Source organism: Rhinolophus hipposideros (assembly GCF_964194185.1).
Source record: "Rhinolophus hipposideros genome assembly, chromosome: X".
Classification (NCBI taxonomy): Eukaryota; Metazoa; Chordata; class Mammalia; order Chiroptera; family Rhinolophidae; genus Rhinolophus; species Rhinolophus hipposideros.
The window spans coordinates 36,301,684-36,318,973 of record NC_138046.1 but is presented as its reverse complement, the minus strand read 5'-3'; the positions used below and the strand labels follow the sequence as shown (position 1 = coordinate 36,318,973).

Below are 17,290 nucleotides of genomic sequence, written 5' to 3'. Positions count from 1 at the left end.
ATGCACCCAAGTATATTAACTTCTGACCCCCATGAGTGTGCTGTGTGGGGGAAGTGCTGTGAAGAGAGGAACAAGAGGGGATGTGGCAGGATTTTCATTTTTTAGAAACATCATGAAAAGGCAGAGTGTTTGTTTTTATATGAATCTCTGTCATCTGGTAGGTGTTTCATTGTTTCATCCACTGACCAGCAATAACACTTTGGACTAAGTCACTTGGTCTCCCTGTACCCGTAAAATGAAGAGAACAATAATACTTGTCTAAGAAGCTATTGGGGAAAATGACATCATACAGATGGAAGCATTTTGAAATTGTTGAAAGAAACATGTTACACTTATCCATAGTGTTTGTTTTCTTTCTTTTCTCTTTCTTTCTGGACTGTGGTTTTAATGTACATGCAACTAGAAGCCCCTCTCAGTTGTTCTTGCTACGACAAAACCACAGCTCTGATAATCCAGGAGCCCAGGAAAGTCCAGAAATCAGTCCTATTTCATTCTGGAATACCTTTTCCCGGGAGACTTAGTTTCCTAATTAGTTCTGTTCAGGCTAATAAAACGGTTAGCTTCCTTACCGCGCACAAAAGGAGGCGCTGTACTGGATAACAAAGCCAGCAATTAATAGAAAATTTACAGCAGAGACTCCACAATGTAAATTCTATGCACACGACTGAAGATCAAAATCTCATTATACTACAGTATAGTTACATACTCAGTTATACGCTCAGTTATAATGCAGTTTTGGAATAAGAACACCACTAACACATTTCCGGGATTTTGGATAGGAAAAGGAAATGGGACTTATTTCTGCCTCTCATCTGGAAGCTCTGAGAGGGTAGAGTCCTATTGGCCTTGGCCACCACTAGATACCCAGCACCTGGCAAAGGGCCTGGCAGAGTTGCTGCCCTATAAAGTTTCTCCCACATGTTGAAGAACTGAATGAAAATAAAAGTGCATGAATTAACAAAGGAAATGTTCCCAGTCCAGTAGCAGAAGTGAGACCTCACCCATATTCACACCTACCCTTTTCCTAGTTGAAGCTCTCAGGAAGCCTTTCCTGTCACGCACCACACCCATTCACTGCTAGACTAGGTCCCCTTTAAATGAATTCTCATACCAGGCAATAGCTTTCCTGTGCACAACTTACCACATGATAATTATATAGTTATTGGTTGTCTGTCTCCACTACCAGATTATAAACTCCCTGGGGGAAGGGGCCATGTGTATCTAGGGGTGTGTATTGCAATTTCCCCCCCAACTTTTTATTTTGAAAATTCTCAAACACACAGAAACGTTGGAAAATAGTACAATGATCATCCATATAACTTTTTATTTTGAAAATTTTTATTTTGAAAACTCTCAAACACAACTTTTTATTTTGAAAATTCTCCCAACTTTTTATTTTGAAAATTCTCCAACTTTTTATTTTGAAAATTCTCAAACACACAGAAACGTTGGAAAATAGTACAATGATTATCCATATAACCTTCACGTAGATTCAAGAAGATTTAGTATTTAGGGCATGTAAATTTTCTTCAGTGCTGTATCACCAGTAGAAGTACGGGTGAATATTGGGGTTTTGCTCTTCCTGTTTAGGGTACAATATTATTTTTGGTGTAAGGTGGTAGAGATGGCTGTGGCAGGAAACTTCAAAGGTAATCATGGTGAAGTGCCATTTGATAGCAAGCCCAGAGGGCAGCTACCTGTAGACAGATGCTCTGGGAAGTGGCCCCAGGCCAACCCCAGCTAGAGCAGTTAGCCCCTGCAAACTCTTTTGTTAGGGAGAAAGACCATTACCTGGCCCCTACTGGAGGAAAGCATCATCGCCCGTACTGTGGGATGGTTTGAAGCCAGAATCAATGAGCCATTATTTCTATGAGCCAGTACTTACAGTATCCCAAAATGCAACAATGAAAGAAACAGCTTAATGCAAGAGCTAGGAAATGCAGTCTCTGGGACCTGCACTGTGCCTAGCTACGTTACCTTGGGCAAGTCATGTAACCTCTCAGAGTATGTATATATTATATTAATAGCAGCCAAGACACCTCATAGGCAGGGGTTGGGAGTAGGGGCATTCCAAAAATTTGCTATAGTTCTTTAATCATTGTGTCCACAATTTGTCTCTCCAAACAGACTGTTAAGCTTAAGAGCTATGTCAACTACTTTTTTATATAGTTGAGCAGGGCTAACTATGGTGCTGAACACTTAGTAGTCAATCAAATAAACACTGTGGTCACAATGGAAAAATCGTTTTGTCATACAGAATCTTTGTGGTGTTCATTCAAATAGGATGGAGTTGTATTATGTACGCAACAATTGAACTTCCAAGTTACATGCTACCCAACAACTCTAAGGCCTGTGTTTAATCATTAACAATGTTACCTTACTAGCCAGAGTGACCCTCCACTGACTCTGGAAAGGACACGCCCCGCCCACACACACACATACACATACACACAGTACCATAGGACTACTTGCATGGCACCACGTCTCAGAGCTCACTAAAAAAAACTTTTAAGCCAAGCACATTTTGGTTTATTCTCCAGTCTTCTCTTCCCAACTCCTGGGTACATGTTTCCTGGAAGAAACAAGCTGCAACCAGACATCCAAGTTCTCCTGAGTTAATTCCATCTTCCCCTGGGGAATTACAACTTCTTGCAGACACAAAGGAGAGCAGAGACAAATGACACATTAAACAAGAGCTTCACTGGCTGGGGGAGGAGGGCATGGAGAATGACGTCAGTTTTCCCAGAAACCCATTTATCATGATAACAAGGTCTCAAGTGCTCAGGCTGCTCTTTGAGCTTCAGAATCTGGCATACAATTATTATGTTCTTCATCAAACAGTTTGATATGGCCGGCCAAAGCAAACTGGAAATATGCAAAGCAAACCAAGTGGCCCTAAACCACCCCCACCTCCATCTGCAAAACAAAGAGGATCTCTGGGTTGCCCAGGTTGTGCCTGAGGTGAAATACAACCTTCTAAAATTTTCCCCTTCTCAACATCTGCCCTGCAATCCTAATCCAGGCAAGAGGACTGGTGAGAGAGTATGGACAGGTCGATGCAAATTAATTAGCTGACAAGAAAAATCATTAGCATCCCTTTTGGTCACTAAGGACGGGGCAAGTGTAATCCACGAAACTAAATTCCTCCACTTAAGCCATGCCATCTCTAAAAATGCATGTAACCAAGAACAGAAAAGCACTCTGGGAACCCTCAAAACACTAAAGTAATAAATATTACAGTGCCAAATTTGGGGAGAAGAGAATTCTCTCAAATTCCATTATCCCAGTGCATTGTCTCCTATTTGGGTCTTTCCGCATGGTGACTACATAAAGAACTCCATGCTGGGGTCTGCAGGGAGTAGGGGAGGTTCCAAAGAAATCACCTTGCCCTTTCAAACAGGGACAAAAGGGTAGAATAAATTCATACATATCCTGTAGAGAAAACACTCGGATTCCAGATTCACATTTTGAAAACGAATCAATTTCAATTACACCAAAGACTTAGAGGCTATTTTTTTTTTTGCACTGGAATTGCATTGCATGGGCTATTTCCCTTAATAAGTAAACCACAAGGCTTTAAAACGTGTGTGTGTTTCAGAGATTTTTATCAAGTAGTATTTGGCATCTTGAGATTTGACCTACCCCTACTTCAGTCTCCTTTCTGGCCTCAGGGTGCTAGTAATTGTGGGCTTCTGAAAATCCCAGAAACCCATGGATGAACAGAAAGTCTAGGTTGTTCCCCCAAATGGAATCATCCCCTCCCTTTGCAACCAAACTTTTGGTCTAAAAAAACAAGCATAGAGCCTCAGGTCACTTCAATTTGATTTCTCTGCACATCTCAGGCTGGAAAACTTTAGTTATTTAAATGAAGACATTTTTTTCCAGAGTCAGTTGCCAACGAAAAGAGATACAGCACCGTTTTTGCAACCCTCAGTTATTTTCCGGAGTCCCCATAGAAAGAATCCTGCTCCACAGGTTTTGGCACACAAGTCCAGTTATAGCCAACACGCACCATGACAGACCCCTGGAGGCCCGCACAACCCGGGTCAGATCCTCAGAAACCTGCCAAAATACGCAGCCAGCCACCTATAGGCCCGTGTGCTGCACCCCACAGACGCACAGATGGGGCCCAGAGACACGCAGCACAAGCTGAGAGGCGTCTGGACACACCGGCACACACCCTGGAGGTGGGCACACAGAAAAACTGGCAGACTCATCTAGGGTCACTGAACAGCCGGGCGCCGCCGCCCGCCCGGGGTGCACAAGTGCGCGCGCGTGCACTCAGACGCACACAGTGCTACACACTCACAGACGCAGTCACACAGGTAACGCTTAAGGAGGACCCCTCCCCCCGCCAGTCAACTCTCCGCCCCCCTCACCACTCACTGCCTCCTGCCCCGGGCTAACCCTAGACCCGCGCCCCTCTTCCTAAGAAGGCTTCGGTCCCGGCGGGCAGTTGCGCGCAGGGGCGCGGCCTGGCGATGGAGGAAGACAGGCCATGGTGCCATGGATCCAGACGGCTTGGCGGCTTGTGCGGCCATTCATTCCGCAACGCCCCAGCGGCCGGGCGGTGGCTGCAGCGAGGGAAGTGGCTGCGCTTACTGCAGATCTTGGGTAATTCAGTTGAGCCGCCGTCGGGCAGTCTTAGCCAGGCCCCCCACCAGCCCGCCACCGCCACTGTTCTCCAGAACAAGCCGAGGAGGACTGAGCCGCTGACCCCGGGATCAGAAGTCCCGCCGTGCCTTGGCTCCTGGATGCTGCCCATTGCCCTGCTCGCGGAGGCGTAGGTGGCGGCCAGATCTCCTCGGCCCTGCCCAGGCCCCCAGGCCCCCAAACCCGGCTCTGGCACCCAAGCCCCGCACTCACCACCTGGCGAGCTATGTCGGTCGCTGCCATCGCTCCTGCGTCCGCCAGGGCTGCCACAGGCGTCGCCTTAACTGTAGCTCCAGCACAGAAAACAGAACGGCTCCTCCGACAAAGAGAAAGTGTTACACTTCGGGCGCGACCAAGTTCGGTGGGGGGGGGGTGCAAGGGAGGGGCCCCCTCGCCGCTGCTCCAACCCCAACGTCCCCTCAATCGCACCCTCAGAAGTGGGGTCTGGGGAGGGGACGGTTTTAACGCACCACTTCCCCCTACCAGCCCCCTACCAGTTGTCCCTGCAACCTCTGTCTTTGGCCTTTGCGAAGAGGGGCGGGGGATCCCCTCGGTGACCACATCCTGCCCCCCCCAGCCACTGGACTCCGTGGTACGTCCCGACCTCTGCTGAATTGTCACACCCCCCTGCTCTCGCCTTACATCCTAGAGTCCCCAGACCCCCAAAGGCTGAAAGGGAGCCCCCGCCCCTCCCCCTCCTGCGCACAGCTGGGCTGCTGAGCTCTGCAGTCCTCCTTTCCCTGCTCACCGCCCCCTGAATCCCTTCTTCCTCTCCATCTAGATATTAGCGCGCTGGGATGCGAGCACCCGCCTCTAGAGTCTCGGTGCTCCACCATACCTCCCCCCACACCCCCTTGGCCCTGGAGTGCTACTGAGGCGGCAAAGGGGGAGAGCAGCTGCGGCACCTGCCGCTCCGGGGTGGAGCGTAGAAAAGGGGCGGTGAGGGGAGCCGCACTGCGGCCCCGAAACTGAGCTGTGACATCTGGAGTCCGAGACCAGCGGTCCAGAGATTACGCGCCCCTTCGGCCCTGGGGTTTCTAAGGCTCGGGTGCCTTGGGCTGTAATTTCGTGGCGCGGAGCCACCACTGTTGGGTACTTAATATAGACCGGCTCCACGTATCCTCTCCTCATCCGGCCCCAGACGCTCAGCTTAGGATCCGAGGCTCAGACCGCTCACTCCCTCTGGAGCCTGGACCTCCCGGGAGTCAGTGGAGGGGCTTGGGGGTGAAGGTCCCCAGCTGTGTCAAGCGGGGTGATGGGAAGTGACCCGGAGCGGCCTCCAGTGGCTCTGTCTCGCCCCCTGATTGCCCCTTAACCTTGGGTGAGTCCGGGACTAGACAGCCGGCGGTGCACAGAAGAGAGAACCTCCCAAGGCAGAGGCTATGCCTATCTGCTTTCCTTTTCCTCCTGGTCAGCTGCCGCCGCGGGCCCTCTCCCTTGCCCTTGGCACCTCTCCACTTCTCCAGCCTTGACGGCCCCATTCTCCTCCCCCGGGAGTGGCCCCTCGTTTAATTCCCTGGGACTGGCGAAACCTGGCAGATTTGGCGCGCTCGAGGCCTGAGCGTGCGGGACACTCCAATCCACTCTTCAAAAGGGCAGGTGCCCTGGTCTCAAAGAGGGACCCAAATCCTGGAGCAGCACCCGGGACCGCGGGAAAGGCAGGCCTATGGGTGAAAGACGAGTCCGCAGGGCATCTGGGATGGGGGTGGGCAGGTGGCCCTGTAGCGGCCCAAGGCGGGAGGAGCTGAAGGGGAGGCAGGAGGAAGGAAAGCTGAAAAACAGGAACCAGGGAAAGAAAGGGAAAAGGGACCCGACCCAGAGGACCGGAGCTGGGGAGAAGGAGGGAAGGCAGAGAAATGCAGTGGCCACGAAAAGCGCTTTTCTGGCACTTGATTCCATCTGCTGGGACATTCCTGTCTCGCGGGTGGTTTCTTATGTGGGGAGTGCATCTGGAGAACAAGGACTCCGCACAATGCATCCCCACGTGCCTAGCTCAGGGCCTGGCACCCAGGAAGCGACCAACTAAGCATGTCGTGAACTGGAGAACAGAGGATTTGGGTGTGTGTGTTGAGGGGTAGGGGTAACAGAAGACACAACGAGGCTGTTTGTGAGGAATCGCTGTAAGGGTAGGCCGGGACCGAATGGGGGCGGGGAGTCAGAGGTGACCTGCCGCTTCCAGGCTGGGTGTCTGGGAGGCAGACAGATCTTCCCTGGTAAAGACTGAGGCGTGGTGGACAGGGAAGGGCCCGAGGTCACCAGCTCTGATCTGGACATGGGACTTGGGTGGTGGCGGGAAGAGAAGCATGCATTTGGAAGCCAGAGCTGAGAGCTGATACCGGGAGCTGGGCGAGGGCCCGCGGAGCTGGGCAGACGGAGCACCGGGCTCTGGGGAATCCTGCCTGTCTAGCGCACTACCCTCCTGCCTTAGCGCTCCCCACTGACCAAAGCCCCGGACATTTCGGAGCAATGCCTTAGAGTGGAATGCTTCGTGCCACGCCCATGTGCCCTACTCCGCTGTCCTATTCCTAGGGACCCTCAGAACTTCGAGGAGGCCTCCTCCAAAACGCTGGACGTTTCAGGCTGGAACCAAGTGTGTAATTCATGTCTCCTGCAACACTTTGATTCCCCCCTCAAGACCTGCCCTTTGCATCTGCAAGTCCCCTTGGTGCCTGGGCCTCCCAGTTTCCGTGGAGTGTGGATTGGTGCTGATGTGTGCACCAATGGTGTGCATTTGTATGTCATTGTTCGTGTCCACTGTGTCTGTGTGTTTCAGTATGTCTCAATGTTTGTGTGTATTGGCACGTGGTTACTCCTATGTTTGCGTTTGTTGGTGCGTGTTTGCCAGTGTGTGTGCTTCGGTGTGTGTCTGTGTCCGTGTGTGCGTCAGTGTGTGTTTTCAGTGTATGTCGGTATGTATGTAAACCTGTGTATGCCAGTGTTGTGTGTAGGTGTGTGTGTCACGATGTGCATGTTAATGTGTGTGTTGTGTGTCATTGTGTGGTGTCAGTGTAGGTGTGGGGATGTGTAGAGAGGGCTTAGCACACCATGTTCAGGGCTTCACATACCTTACCTCACTCAATGCAGTGGATCAGTAACTGAGAGGTATGGGTTATCATGCTTATTTCAACAAAGAGGTTTGGAAACTCACTGGGTTTAAGTCTCCCAGTATTTGGTCCTAGGCAGACAAGGAGGGCTGAGGCAAGAGGGCTCATGAGTGCTCCGTTTCTTCCTTGAATGTCTGTCCCTGTTGATGAGTGGAGCCAAAAGAACCCCCTCACGAAGAGGCATTGTGGAGTCTCAGGGACTGCCATGAACATGTGTCCGCGTTCTATGTGTCCTGGCGGGATTCTTTGGGCCCAGAACAGTATCTGACAGGTGCTCGATCCAAGTTTGTTGAGCGAATAAATGAACGGAAGCATATAATTTTCAGTGTTCCCACTGACCCTAAGGAAGCTGGAGCAAGCAGCAACTTCCCAGAACAAGCAGGTCGCTGCCATTAGCATGCCAGTAATGTTGTTTGTGGAACCTGACTCCTTGGGGAGGGGAAATGGCCACCCCTGCTAGATAGAAGGGGCCCTCATTGGAGCCAAGCTTTAGGATGGTCACTCTGACTGCTGGGGTAGGGATACCTAGACTGGGGGCAGGGGGAGCAGGAAGGGGGAAGAAAGCAATGAAATGTAACTAAGAACTCAGGAAAAGGCTTTGTCGTGAAACCTTGGCATTATGAAAGGAGAAAGAGGAAGATAGTAGAGTTGGTCTAAAGTAGAGAAACTCTGAGAACAATCTGAAAAGATCAGAAAGTGGAAGGAGGAGGGTAAGGTGAAGCAGAAGGGAAATGATGTGGGATAAACCAAATCCAGACAGTGCTTATAGAATCCCAAACTCAGTTAAGGGGCTGAGTCATGATGAACTAAGGATTCCTTTCTGCACTGTTACCTGCTGCCCTTGCTTTTATATTAGTTTATTCCAGTGATTCTCAAAATGTGGTCTTTGGATCAGTAGCAGCAGCATCATCTTGGAAGTTATTAGAAATGCAAATTATTAGGCCTCACCCCCGACCTACGTCATCAGAACCTCCAGGACTGGGACCCAGCAATCTATGTTTGAAGAAGTCTTCCAGGGGATTCTAATTTATCTTAAAGTTTGAGAACCACTGTTTTATCTGAAATCTAGATGTGGGGGATGGGACACAGGACTGGTAGGTTTGGTAGGATATAGAGGGAAAGGTTCAAAGCCTGGACTGTAGCAAGAATTGCAGATCCTGGTGGATTTCTACTGTGGGTAGCATGAGGGTATAGAATGCCTGGGGTTGAGGAAGAGGTGCCACAAAAGGTGTAGAGGGAACCCCTGTAGGGAGCTGTGAGGTTCTAAAGACAAACTTTGCCTCTGCAATTTTACTCATTCATTCCACAAATGTGCACTGAGCCCCCACTGCACATCAGCCACTGTGCTAAATGCCAGAGGACTCACGAAAAAAATGGGTGACAAGAACTCCTACCATGCCAGATAGCTCCACGAACAACCAGTAATGTGATAAGTGATATAATCAGTCAGGACCAAGACCTTGGGGAAGTAGGGACCCAGAGAGGTGAGGGAAGGCACCTTGAAGAAGAGTGATTTGGACTGAATCTTGAAGAATGAGTAGTAGTATATCTGGCCAGCAAGGGGGGTGGGATGTGGGACAGTAGAAGACCAGCATTTGTAAACTCACAGAAAAAAAGGACAGATAACATTTACGGAATTCCAAGCCTTGGCTGGCTGGACAGAGTGGCAGAGGAAGGGACAGTGGCTGTAAATGAGGCTAGAAGATAAGATGGGGTCAGATCTGGAAGGGTCTCATTGGTCATGCCAAAGAGCTTAGACTTTATGTCCCAGAGTGGGGGCTCTCAAGTTGTGCTCTCCGGGGACAATGCCTGCTCAGTCTGAAATCATGCCTGGTGCAAATCGGATGGATGCTCATAGTGAAAACAAAAAAATCAGTTAATGGGTAGAAATTTCTCTATTTTAACATTTTTAGCCCTAAAATTTTCCTAATTTTTCAGCAGATGCTCCTGCTTATCTGCTAGCAAGCAACAAAACAAATGAATGAGTAGCAAATGAATATTAAACAGACAGTTCCAGTGCTGATCACGCTTAACTCAACAGTTTAATTTTTCATGGACATCTGTGCTTATGGCTATAATTTTATATTGCACACACATATGATACAGACATACTTTCTGCTAGCATAAGTGTTCTTTTGAAAAGTGTTTTATTTCATATGGTGTGATTTAATAGATCAATTATTTTATGGCATTCTGGAAAGGACACCATGATATCCAGATGCTGTACCACATGAATCAGTTGGAGAAACTGTCCCTTAGATGGTCAGGAGCCAATGAAGGGTGTGAGCAGGGGAGTGATATGAACATTTTTGCAATTTTGAAAGGTCACTCTGGCTCCAGCTTGGGGAAAAGAGTGGAGCAGACAACAATTAAAGCAGTTAGGACTCGGGAGTCAAAACACTGTTGTAGCAATTCAGACTACAAATGATGGTGACAGTGACATGGGAGTGGTGTGGCATGGAAGGAAAACAGAGCCAGCATTAAAAGGGACCACCATTAAAGGCCTTGTGTGCAACACTAAGGATGCTGAAGTTTCAATCTTTGGGAATAAAGAGACTTTGAAGCCGCATTTCTTAATGGATGGTACCTGAACCAGCTGCAACAGAATCACCTGTGGTGCTTCTTATAGATGCAGAGCGTGAACTTCATCTCGGATCTGCTGAATCAGAATCTTTTGTATGGGAAAAGTATGGGTTTTTAACAAGCTTTCCAGGTGGTTCTGAGGTACATCACAGCCAGAGAATCACTGCATGAATGGTTTTTGAGCAGTGGCACGACAGCAAAATCTGTTTACACAGATTACTTGAATCTTCACAAGAAGAACTGATTGAAGGCAAAACTAGAGAAAGGGAGACCAGTTAGGAAGCTATTGTGATAGTCCTAGGCTGGCTGTATACATTGGGCAAGCGCCAGAACTCAAGAGAAGACTGGACTTATTGCCTACATCATAATATACTAGTTATCCTTATCCCTTGATTTGTACACACTGATTTAGACAAATGATACAATTTTGTATTTCCTCAAACAATTCTTGTTTACCAAAATTAGTCCTCAGAGGTCTTCTCAGAGTCATAAAGTTAATCTAAGATATATAATCATGTAAAATGCATTGTGCACCTACAATACTTAGGGCACTGCACTAGGTACTGTAGGAGGTACAAAGAAATATACAACATGGCTTTCATTCTCAAGGAACGTACTGTCTAAGTGGGGAGACTAGATACATATGCACTAAAAGTGAAGTAGTAAATACTATATGTGTCATAAAGCAGTATGCAACATATAGTATAGACAACAAATATCAATGATCTATTTCTTAACCTGGTGATGGTCACATGGGTGTTTCCTTTATAAATATTGATTCTTGCTGTATCTTTATGCTTTAGGAACTCTTCTGGATGTGTGTTACATTTCACAAGATAAAGATAGGTTAAAAAAGACAATAAGTTCTGTGAGTTGAAGGACATTAATCAACAGCCCATAGACATGTTACAGAATCTAGAGAAACAAGATCTCCACCCAGTGACCTTGCAATCATCCACAGATGAACCATAGCCCTGTGAAAGGATTAAACTATTACACAGATAGAGAAAAGATGGTAGGACATCTTGGTGAGATACTGGCTTCATCATTAGACCCATTAGTCATTGATTAAGATGAGGTCTTCATTTGCGTCAATCTTTCAACCCTGCATTTAGGTTGTGATTTATCTTTGTATCCATATACATGTACATATGAACACACACATACAACATCTTATTCCAAAACAGATTTTATGGGTCAATAAAAGTAGGAGTAGACTATCAGTATCAAAAGAGAATTCAAATATGCTATTTCTGTTGGGTTGATATAATTGCTGTGATAAAGCCTTAAATATGATTGTGATTATTGATCATCAAAATGGCGGCGTGAGACGAGCCTCTGGAAATCTCCCCTGGAATTTACAACTAATCGAACAACTATAACTCCACAAAGGACTCCCTACACAGCAGACAGGCAAGACGAAGAGGCCCACTACTGAATTCACTTAAAGGTGGGCAAACGGCGGGAGTGGGGGAGGAGGGCAAGGAGAAGTGCGGTGACAGAGCTGTGCGGGAGCAGTACACAGCCCTAGCTCAGTGCTCCAAACTCGCTGCATCTTGGAACTACAACAGCTGCGGGAGACGGAAGAACTCGGACTGCTAGGGCTCCGCTTATGGCCACGGGGCTGAGAGGTCAGCATATAACATGGCTGAACCCAACGCTCACGGCAGAGACCTCGGAGAAAAGACTGAGGGAAGAAGGCTGAAAATGGTGGTTTAAGCCCTCACTGCCAAGCAGAGAACAAAAGCCTTAGGCACTGAGACTAGCCGCCCCCTCCTTACCCTCCCAGAGCTCGCCCTGCCACCACCTGCCCGGTGCTAAAAGCGGAACAGTAGCAGTGTCAGACCAAAAGAGCACGATATTTGCTGTTCTAAGAACTGTGGACCGCAAAAAAAGATTTGCAGCCCAACTAGTTCTGGCAAAGGGGAGGGAGCTGTGGAAGCAGGACTGGCTGTGGTGCTGGTCGCCGCCATTGCTCTGGACCACCTCTCACAACTCACCCCACCTCTGGCCCCACCTATCTGGACGGATCCCTGCAGGACTAAACAGAACTGGTGAAACATACGGACTCTAAATCTGGTGCAGAAAGAGCTTTGGAACTTCAAAAGCTAACCCCATCCCCACAGGGACGTGGCACCCTATTACCCAGGTGAACTGTTAACAGAGGAGAAGCCCATATCCCAGGGAATCCCCCCATTGTGTGAGAAGTTGGAATAGTGCAGAGAAACATAGCACTACTGTGTGACAGAGGGAAAAAAAGGCTGCAGTCGGAGAGAAAATAAAACATTTTACCAACAAGTACTGGAAAACAAAAGAAAGACGACTTCCTATCAACCTGATGCAGAGCCACTCTTGTAGATGTCTAGGAAGAGAAATAGTAAATCAGTATTGCCATAAATAACCAAGGCAACAAGACAGCTCAGAAAGAAAATGAAAAGTCTCCAGAAAAGAAAGTTAAAGATATGGAAATATGTGACATAAATGGCAGAGAACTCAAGATTGCAATTCTGAAAAAACTCAACGAGATGCAAGAAAACACAGAAAGGCAATTTAATGAACTCAAAAACACAATAAAAAAAATGAACATTTTACAAAAGAGATTGAAATTTAAAAAAAGAACCAAATGGAATTTCTGGAGATTAAGAACTCAATAGAAGAAATTAAGAATGAAACAACCAGCTTAGGTAGTAGAGTTGACCCGATGGAGGAAAGAATCAGTGACATTGAAGATGGAAACCTGGAATTTACACAGATGGAAGAAGAAAGAGACTTGAGACTTAAGAGAAATGAAAGAACTCTACAAGAACTTTCTGACTCTATCAGAAAGAGAAATATAAGAATAATGGGGGAGATCAAAAAAAATGGCGGCGTGAGGTGAGCCTCTGTAACGCTCCCCTGGAATTTACAACAAATCGGACAACAATAACTCCACAAAGGACTCCTTGCACAGCTGACAGGCAAGACGAAGAGGTCGACTACTGAATTCACCTCCAGGTGGGTGAATCGCGCGAGCGGGGGAGGAGGGCGAGGAGAAGTGCGGAGAGGGAGCCGCGCGGGCGCAGGACACAGACCTAGCTCAGTGCTCGGAGCCCGCTGCTCCCGGATCTTCCGCAGCTGCGGGAGAGGAAAGGACTCGGACTGCTAGGGCTCCGCTTACAGCCCACAGGGCTGAGGGGGCAGCATACAAAACTGCTGAACCCAACGCTCGCTAACGGCAGACCTCGGAGCAAAGACTGAGGGAAGAGGGCTGAAATCGGTGGTTTAAGCCCTCACTGCCGAGCGAAGAACGGAAGCCTTAGGCACGGAGACTAGCCGCCCCCTCCCTACCCTCCCAGAGCTCGCCCCGCCCCCACCTGCCCGGTGCTAGAAGCGATAAAGTAGCAGTGTGGGATCAAAGGACAGAATATTTGCTGCTCTGAGAACTGTGGACCACAGACACAGATTCGCAGCTCAACTAGTTCCGGCAAAGGGCAGGGAGCTGTGGAAGCAGGACTGGCTGTGGTGGTGGTCGCCGCCATTGCTCTGGGCCACCTCTCACAACTCACCCCACCCCTGGCCCCACCTATCTGGGCGGATCCCTGCAGGAGTAAACAGAACTGCTGAAACAAACGGGCTCTGAATCTGGTGCAGAAAGAGCTTTGGAACTCCAAAAGCTCTTCGCATACCCATCAACCTGTTGCAGAAGACACTCCTGTAGATGTCTAGGAAGAGAAATAGTAAATCAGTGATTGCCATGAATAACCAAGGCAACAAGATAGCTCAGAAAGAAAGTGAAAAGTCTCCAGAAAAGGAACTTAGAGATATGGACCTTTGTGATTTAAATGACAGAGAATTCAAGATCGCAATTCTGAAAAAACTGAACAAGATGCAAGAAAACACAGAAAGGCAGTTTAATGAACTCAGAAACACAATCAAAGAACACCATGAGCATTTTACAAAAGAGACTGGAATCTTGAAAAAGAACCAAATAGAATTTCTGGAGATTAAGAACTCAATAGAAAAAATTAACAATAAAATATCCAGCTTAGGTAGTAGAGTTGACCAGATGGAGGAAAGAATCAGTGACATCGAAGATAGGAACCTGGAATTTACACAGAGGGAAGAAGAAAGAGACTTGAGACTTAAAAGAAATGAAAGAACTCTACAAGAACTTTCTGACTCCATCAGAAAGAGCAATATAAGAATAATGGGCATACCAAGAGGAGAAGAAAGAGGGAAGGGAACAGAGAATATATTCAAACATATTGTCGATGAGAACTTCCCAAACTTGTGGACAGAACTGGATCCTCGAATCCAAGAAGCAAATAGAACACCTAATTACCTCAATCCCAACAGGCCTTCACCAAGGCACATTGTATTGAAGCTGTCTAAAATCAATGACAAAGAAAGAATCCTCAAGGCAGCCAGGGAAAAGAAGACGGTAACTTACAAAGGAAAGCCCATTAGATAATCATCAGATTTTTCAGCAGAAACTCTACAAGCTAGGAGGGAATGGAACCAAATATTCAAACTATTGAAAGAGAGAAATCATGAGCCAAGAATAATATATCCAGCAAAGATCTCCTTTAGATATGAAGGAGGAATAAAGACCTTTCCAGACATCCAGAAGCTGAGGGAATTTTCTAGTACACGACCTGCACTACAAGAAATACTAAAGCAGTCTATTCGATCACCATCAACAGGGACAATTTGTGGCAACCAAAACATAAAAAAGGGGAGAGTAAGTGCTGAACTACAATATGGGAATGGAGAAAGTAAGTGTGCTGAAGAAAATGGAATACTCTAAATATCAAATTTTCTTTTACATAAACTTAAGGGTAACCACTCAAAAAAAAAAATCCAGAACTGAAATATATACTGTAATAAAAGAAGAAACAGAGGGAAACATCATAGAATACCACCACACAGAAATAATAGACAAAAACAAAATGGCAAAGAAACAATGGAGACACAGCCTTACCAGAAAACTAAAGATAGAATGACAGGAAATCCTCACATATCAATAATCACCCTAAATGTAAATGGACTGAATTCACCAATAAAAAGGCACAGAGTAGCAGATTGGATCAAAAAACTAAACCCAACCGCATACTGTTTCCAGGAGACATATCTCAGCTACAAGGACAAGCATAGACTCAAAGTGAAAGGGTGGAAATTGACACTCCAAGCAAATAGTACCCAGAGAAAATCAGGTGTAGCCATAATGATATCAGATGAAACAGACTTCAGGGTGAAAAAGATAACAAGAGACAAAGATGGACATTTCATAATGGTAAAGGGGACTACACAACAAGAAGACATAACAGTCATCAATATTTATACCCCCAATCAGGGAGCACTGAAATATACCAAGCAACTACTAACAGAACTAAAGAGAGAAATTGACCAAAACATAATTATACTAGGGGACTTAAATACATCATGGACAGCTATGGATAGATCATCCAAACAGAAGATAAATAATGAAATAGCAGCCCTAAATGACACATTAGATGAAATGGACATCATTGACATATATAGAGCACTTCATCCTAAAACATCAGACTATACATTTTTTTCCAGTGTACATGGAACATATTCAAGGATAGACCACAAATTGGGACATAAAGCCAACCACAGCAAATTTAAGAAGATTGAAATTATACCAACCAAATTCTCTTATCAAAGGCTTTGAAATTGGATATCACTGCAAAAAGAAAGCAGGAAAAAACAAAATACATGGAGATTAAACGACATAATTTTAAAGCTAGACCAAGTCAAAGAAGAAGTTAGAGGTGAGATCAAAAGATACATAAAAACAAATGACAACGAAAATACATCCTAGCACAATTTTTGGGATACAGCAAAAGCAGTTTTAAGAGGGAAATTTATATCATTACAGGCCGATCTCAAGAAACAAGAAAAATCCCAAATAAATAACCTCATGTTATAACTAGAACAAGAAAAAGAAGAACAAATGAAACCCAAGGTGAGCAGAAGAAACGAAATAACAAAAATCAGAGCAGAACTAAATGAAATAGAGAACAAAAAAAGAATAGAAAAAATTAATGTGACAAAGAGCTGGTTCTTTCCAAAGATTAACAAAATTGACAAACCCTTGGCTAGACTCACTAAGATAAAAAGAGAGAAGACACTAATTAACAAAATCAGAAATGAAAAAGTTGAAGTTATCACGGTCACCACAGAAATACAAAGGATCATGAAAGAATATTATGAAGGACTGTATGCCACCAAATTCAATAACCTAGAAGAAATGGCCAAGTTCTTACAAACATATAGCCTTCCAAGGCTGAACCATGAAAAACTGGAAAATCTAAACAGACAGATCAGCAGTAAATAAATTGAATCAGTCATCCAAAACCTTCCCAAAAGCAAAAGTCCGGTACCAGATGGCTTCACTAGTGAATTCTACCAAACCTTCAAAGAGGATCTAATACCAATCCTCCTCAAACTCTTCCAAAAAATTGAAGAAGAGTCAGTACTCCCTAACTCATTTTACGAGGCCAACATTACCCTGATACCAAAACCTGGTAAGGACAACACAAAAAAAGAAAACTACAGACCTATATCTCTGATGAATACTGCTGCAAAACTCCTAAACAAAATTCTAGCGAATCGAATACAACAATGCATTAAAAAGATTATTCATCATGACCAAGTGGGGTTCATCCCTGGGGCACAAGGATGGTTCAATATCTGCAAATCCATCAATGTGATACATCACATAAACAAAATAAAGGACAAAAATCATATGATTCTATCAATTGATGCAGAAAAAGCATTTGATAAGATACAACATCCATTTATGATTAAAACACTTAATAAAATAGGTATAGAAGGAAAATACCTTTAACATAATAAAGGCCATCTATGACAAGCCCTCAGCTAATCTCATAATTAATGGTGAAAAACATAATTAATGGTGAAAAATGGAAAATACCTTTAACATA

General features: G+C 45.8%; 1 protein-coding gene across 4 annotated transcripts in view; it reads right to left on the bottom strand.

Annotated features, from left to right (window-relative positions):
* Positions 1–5,219, bottom strand: part of SEPTIN6 (septin 6) — an 82,389-nt gene extending 77,170 nt beyond the window's left edge. The window contains exon 1 of one of the 4 annotated variants that reach the window (XM_081043850.1): positions 4,867–5,219. In XM_081043850.1, coding sequence (XP_080899976.1) covers positions 4,867–4,896 — 30 coding nt within the window. In that variant the 5' untranslated portion in view covers positions 4,897–5,219. The remainder of the gene's footprint in view (positions 1–4,866) is intronic. The other 3 variants (XM_081043851.1, XM_081043852.1, XM_081043853.1) reach the window with 3 other exon arrangements.
* Positions 5,220–17,290: the final 12,071 nt, after the last annotated feature.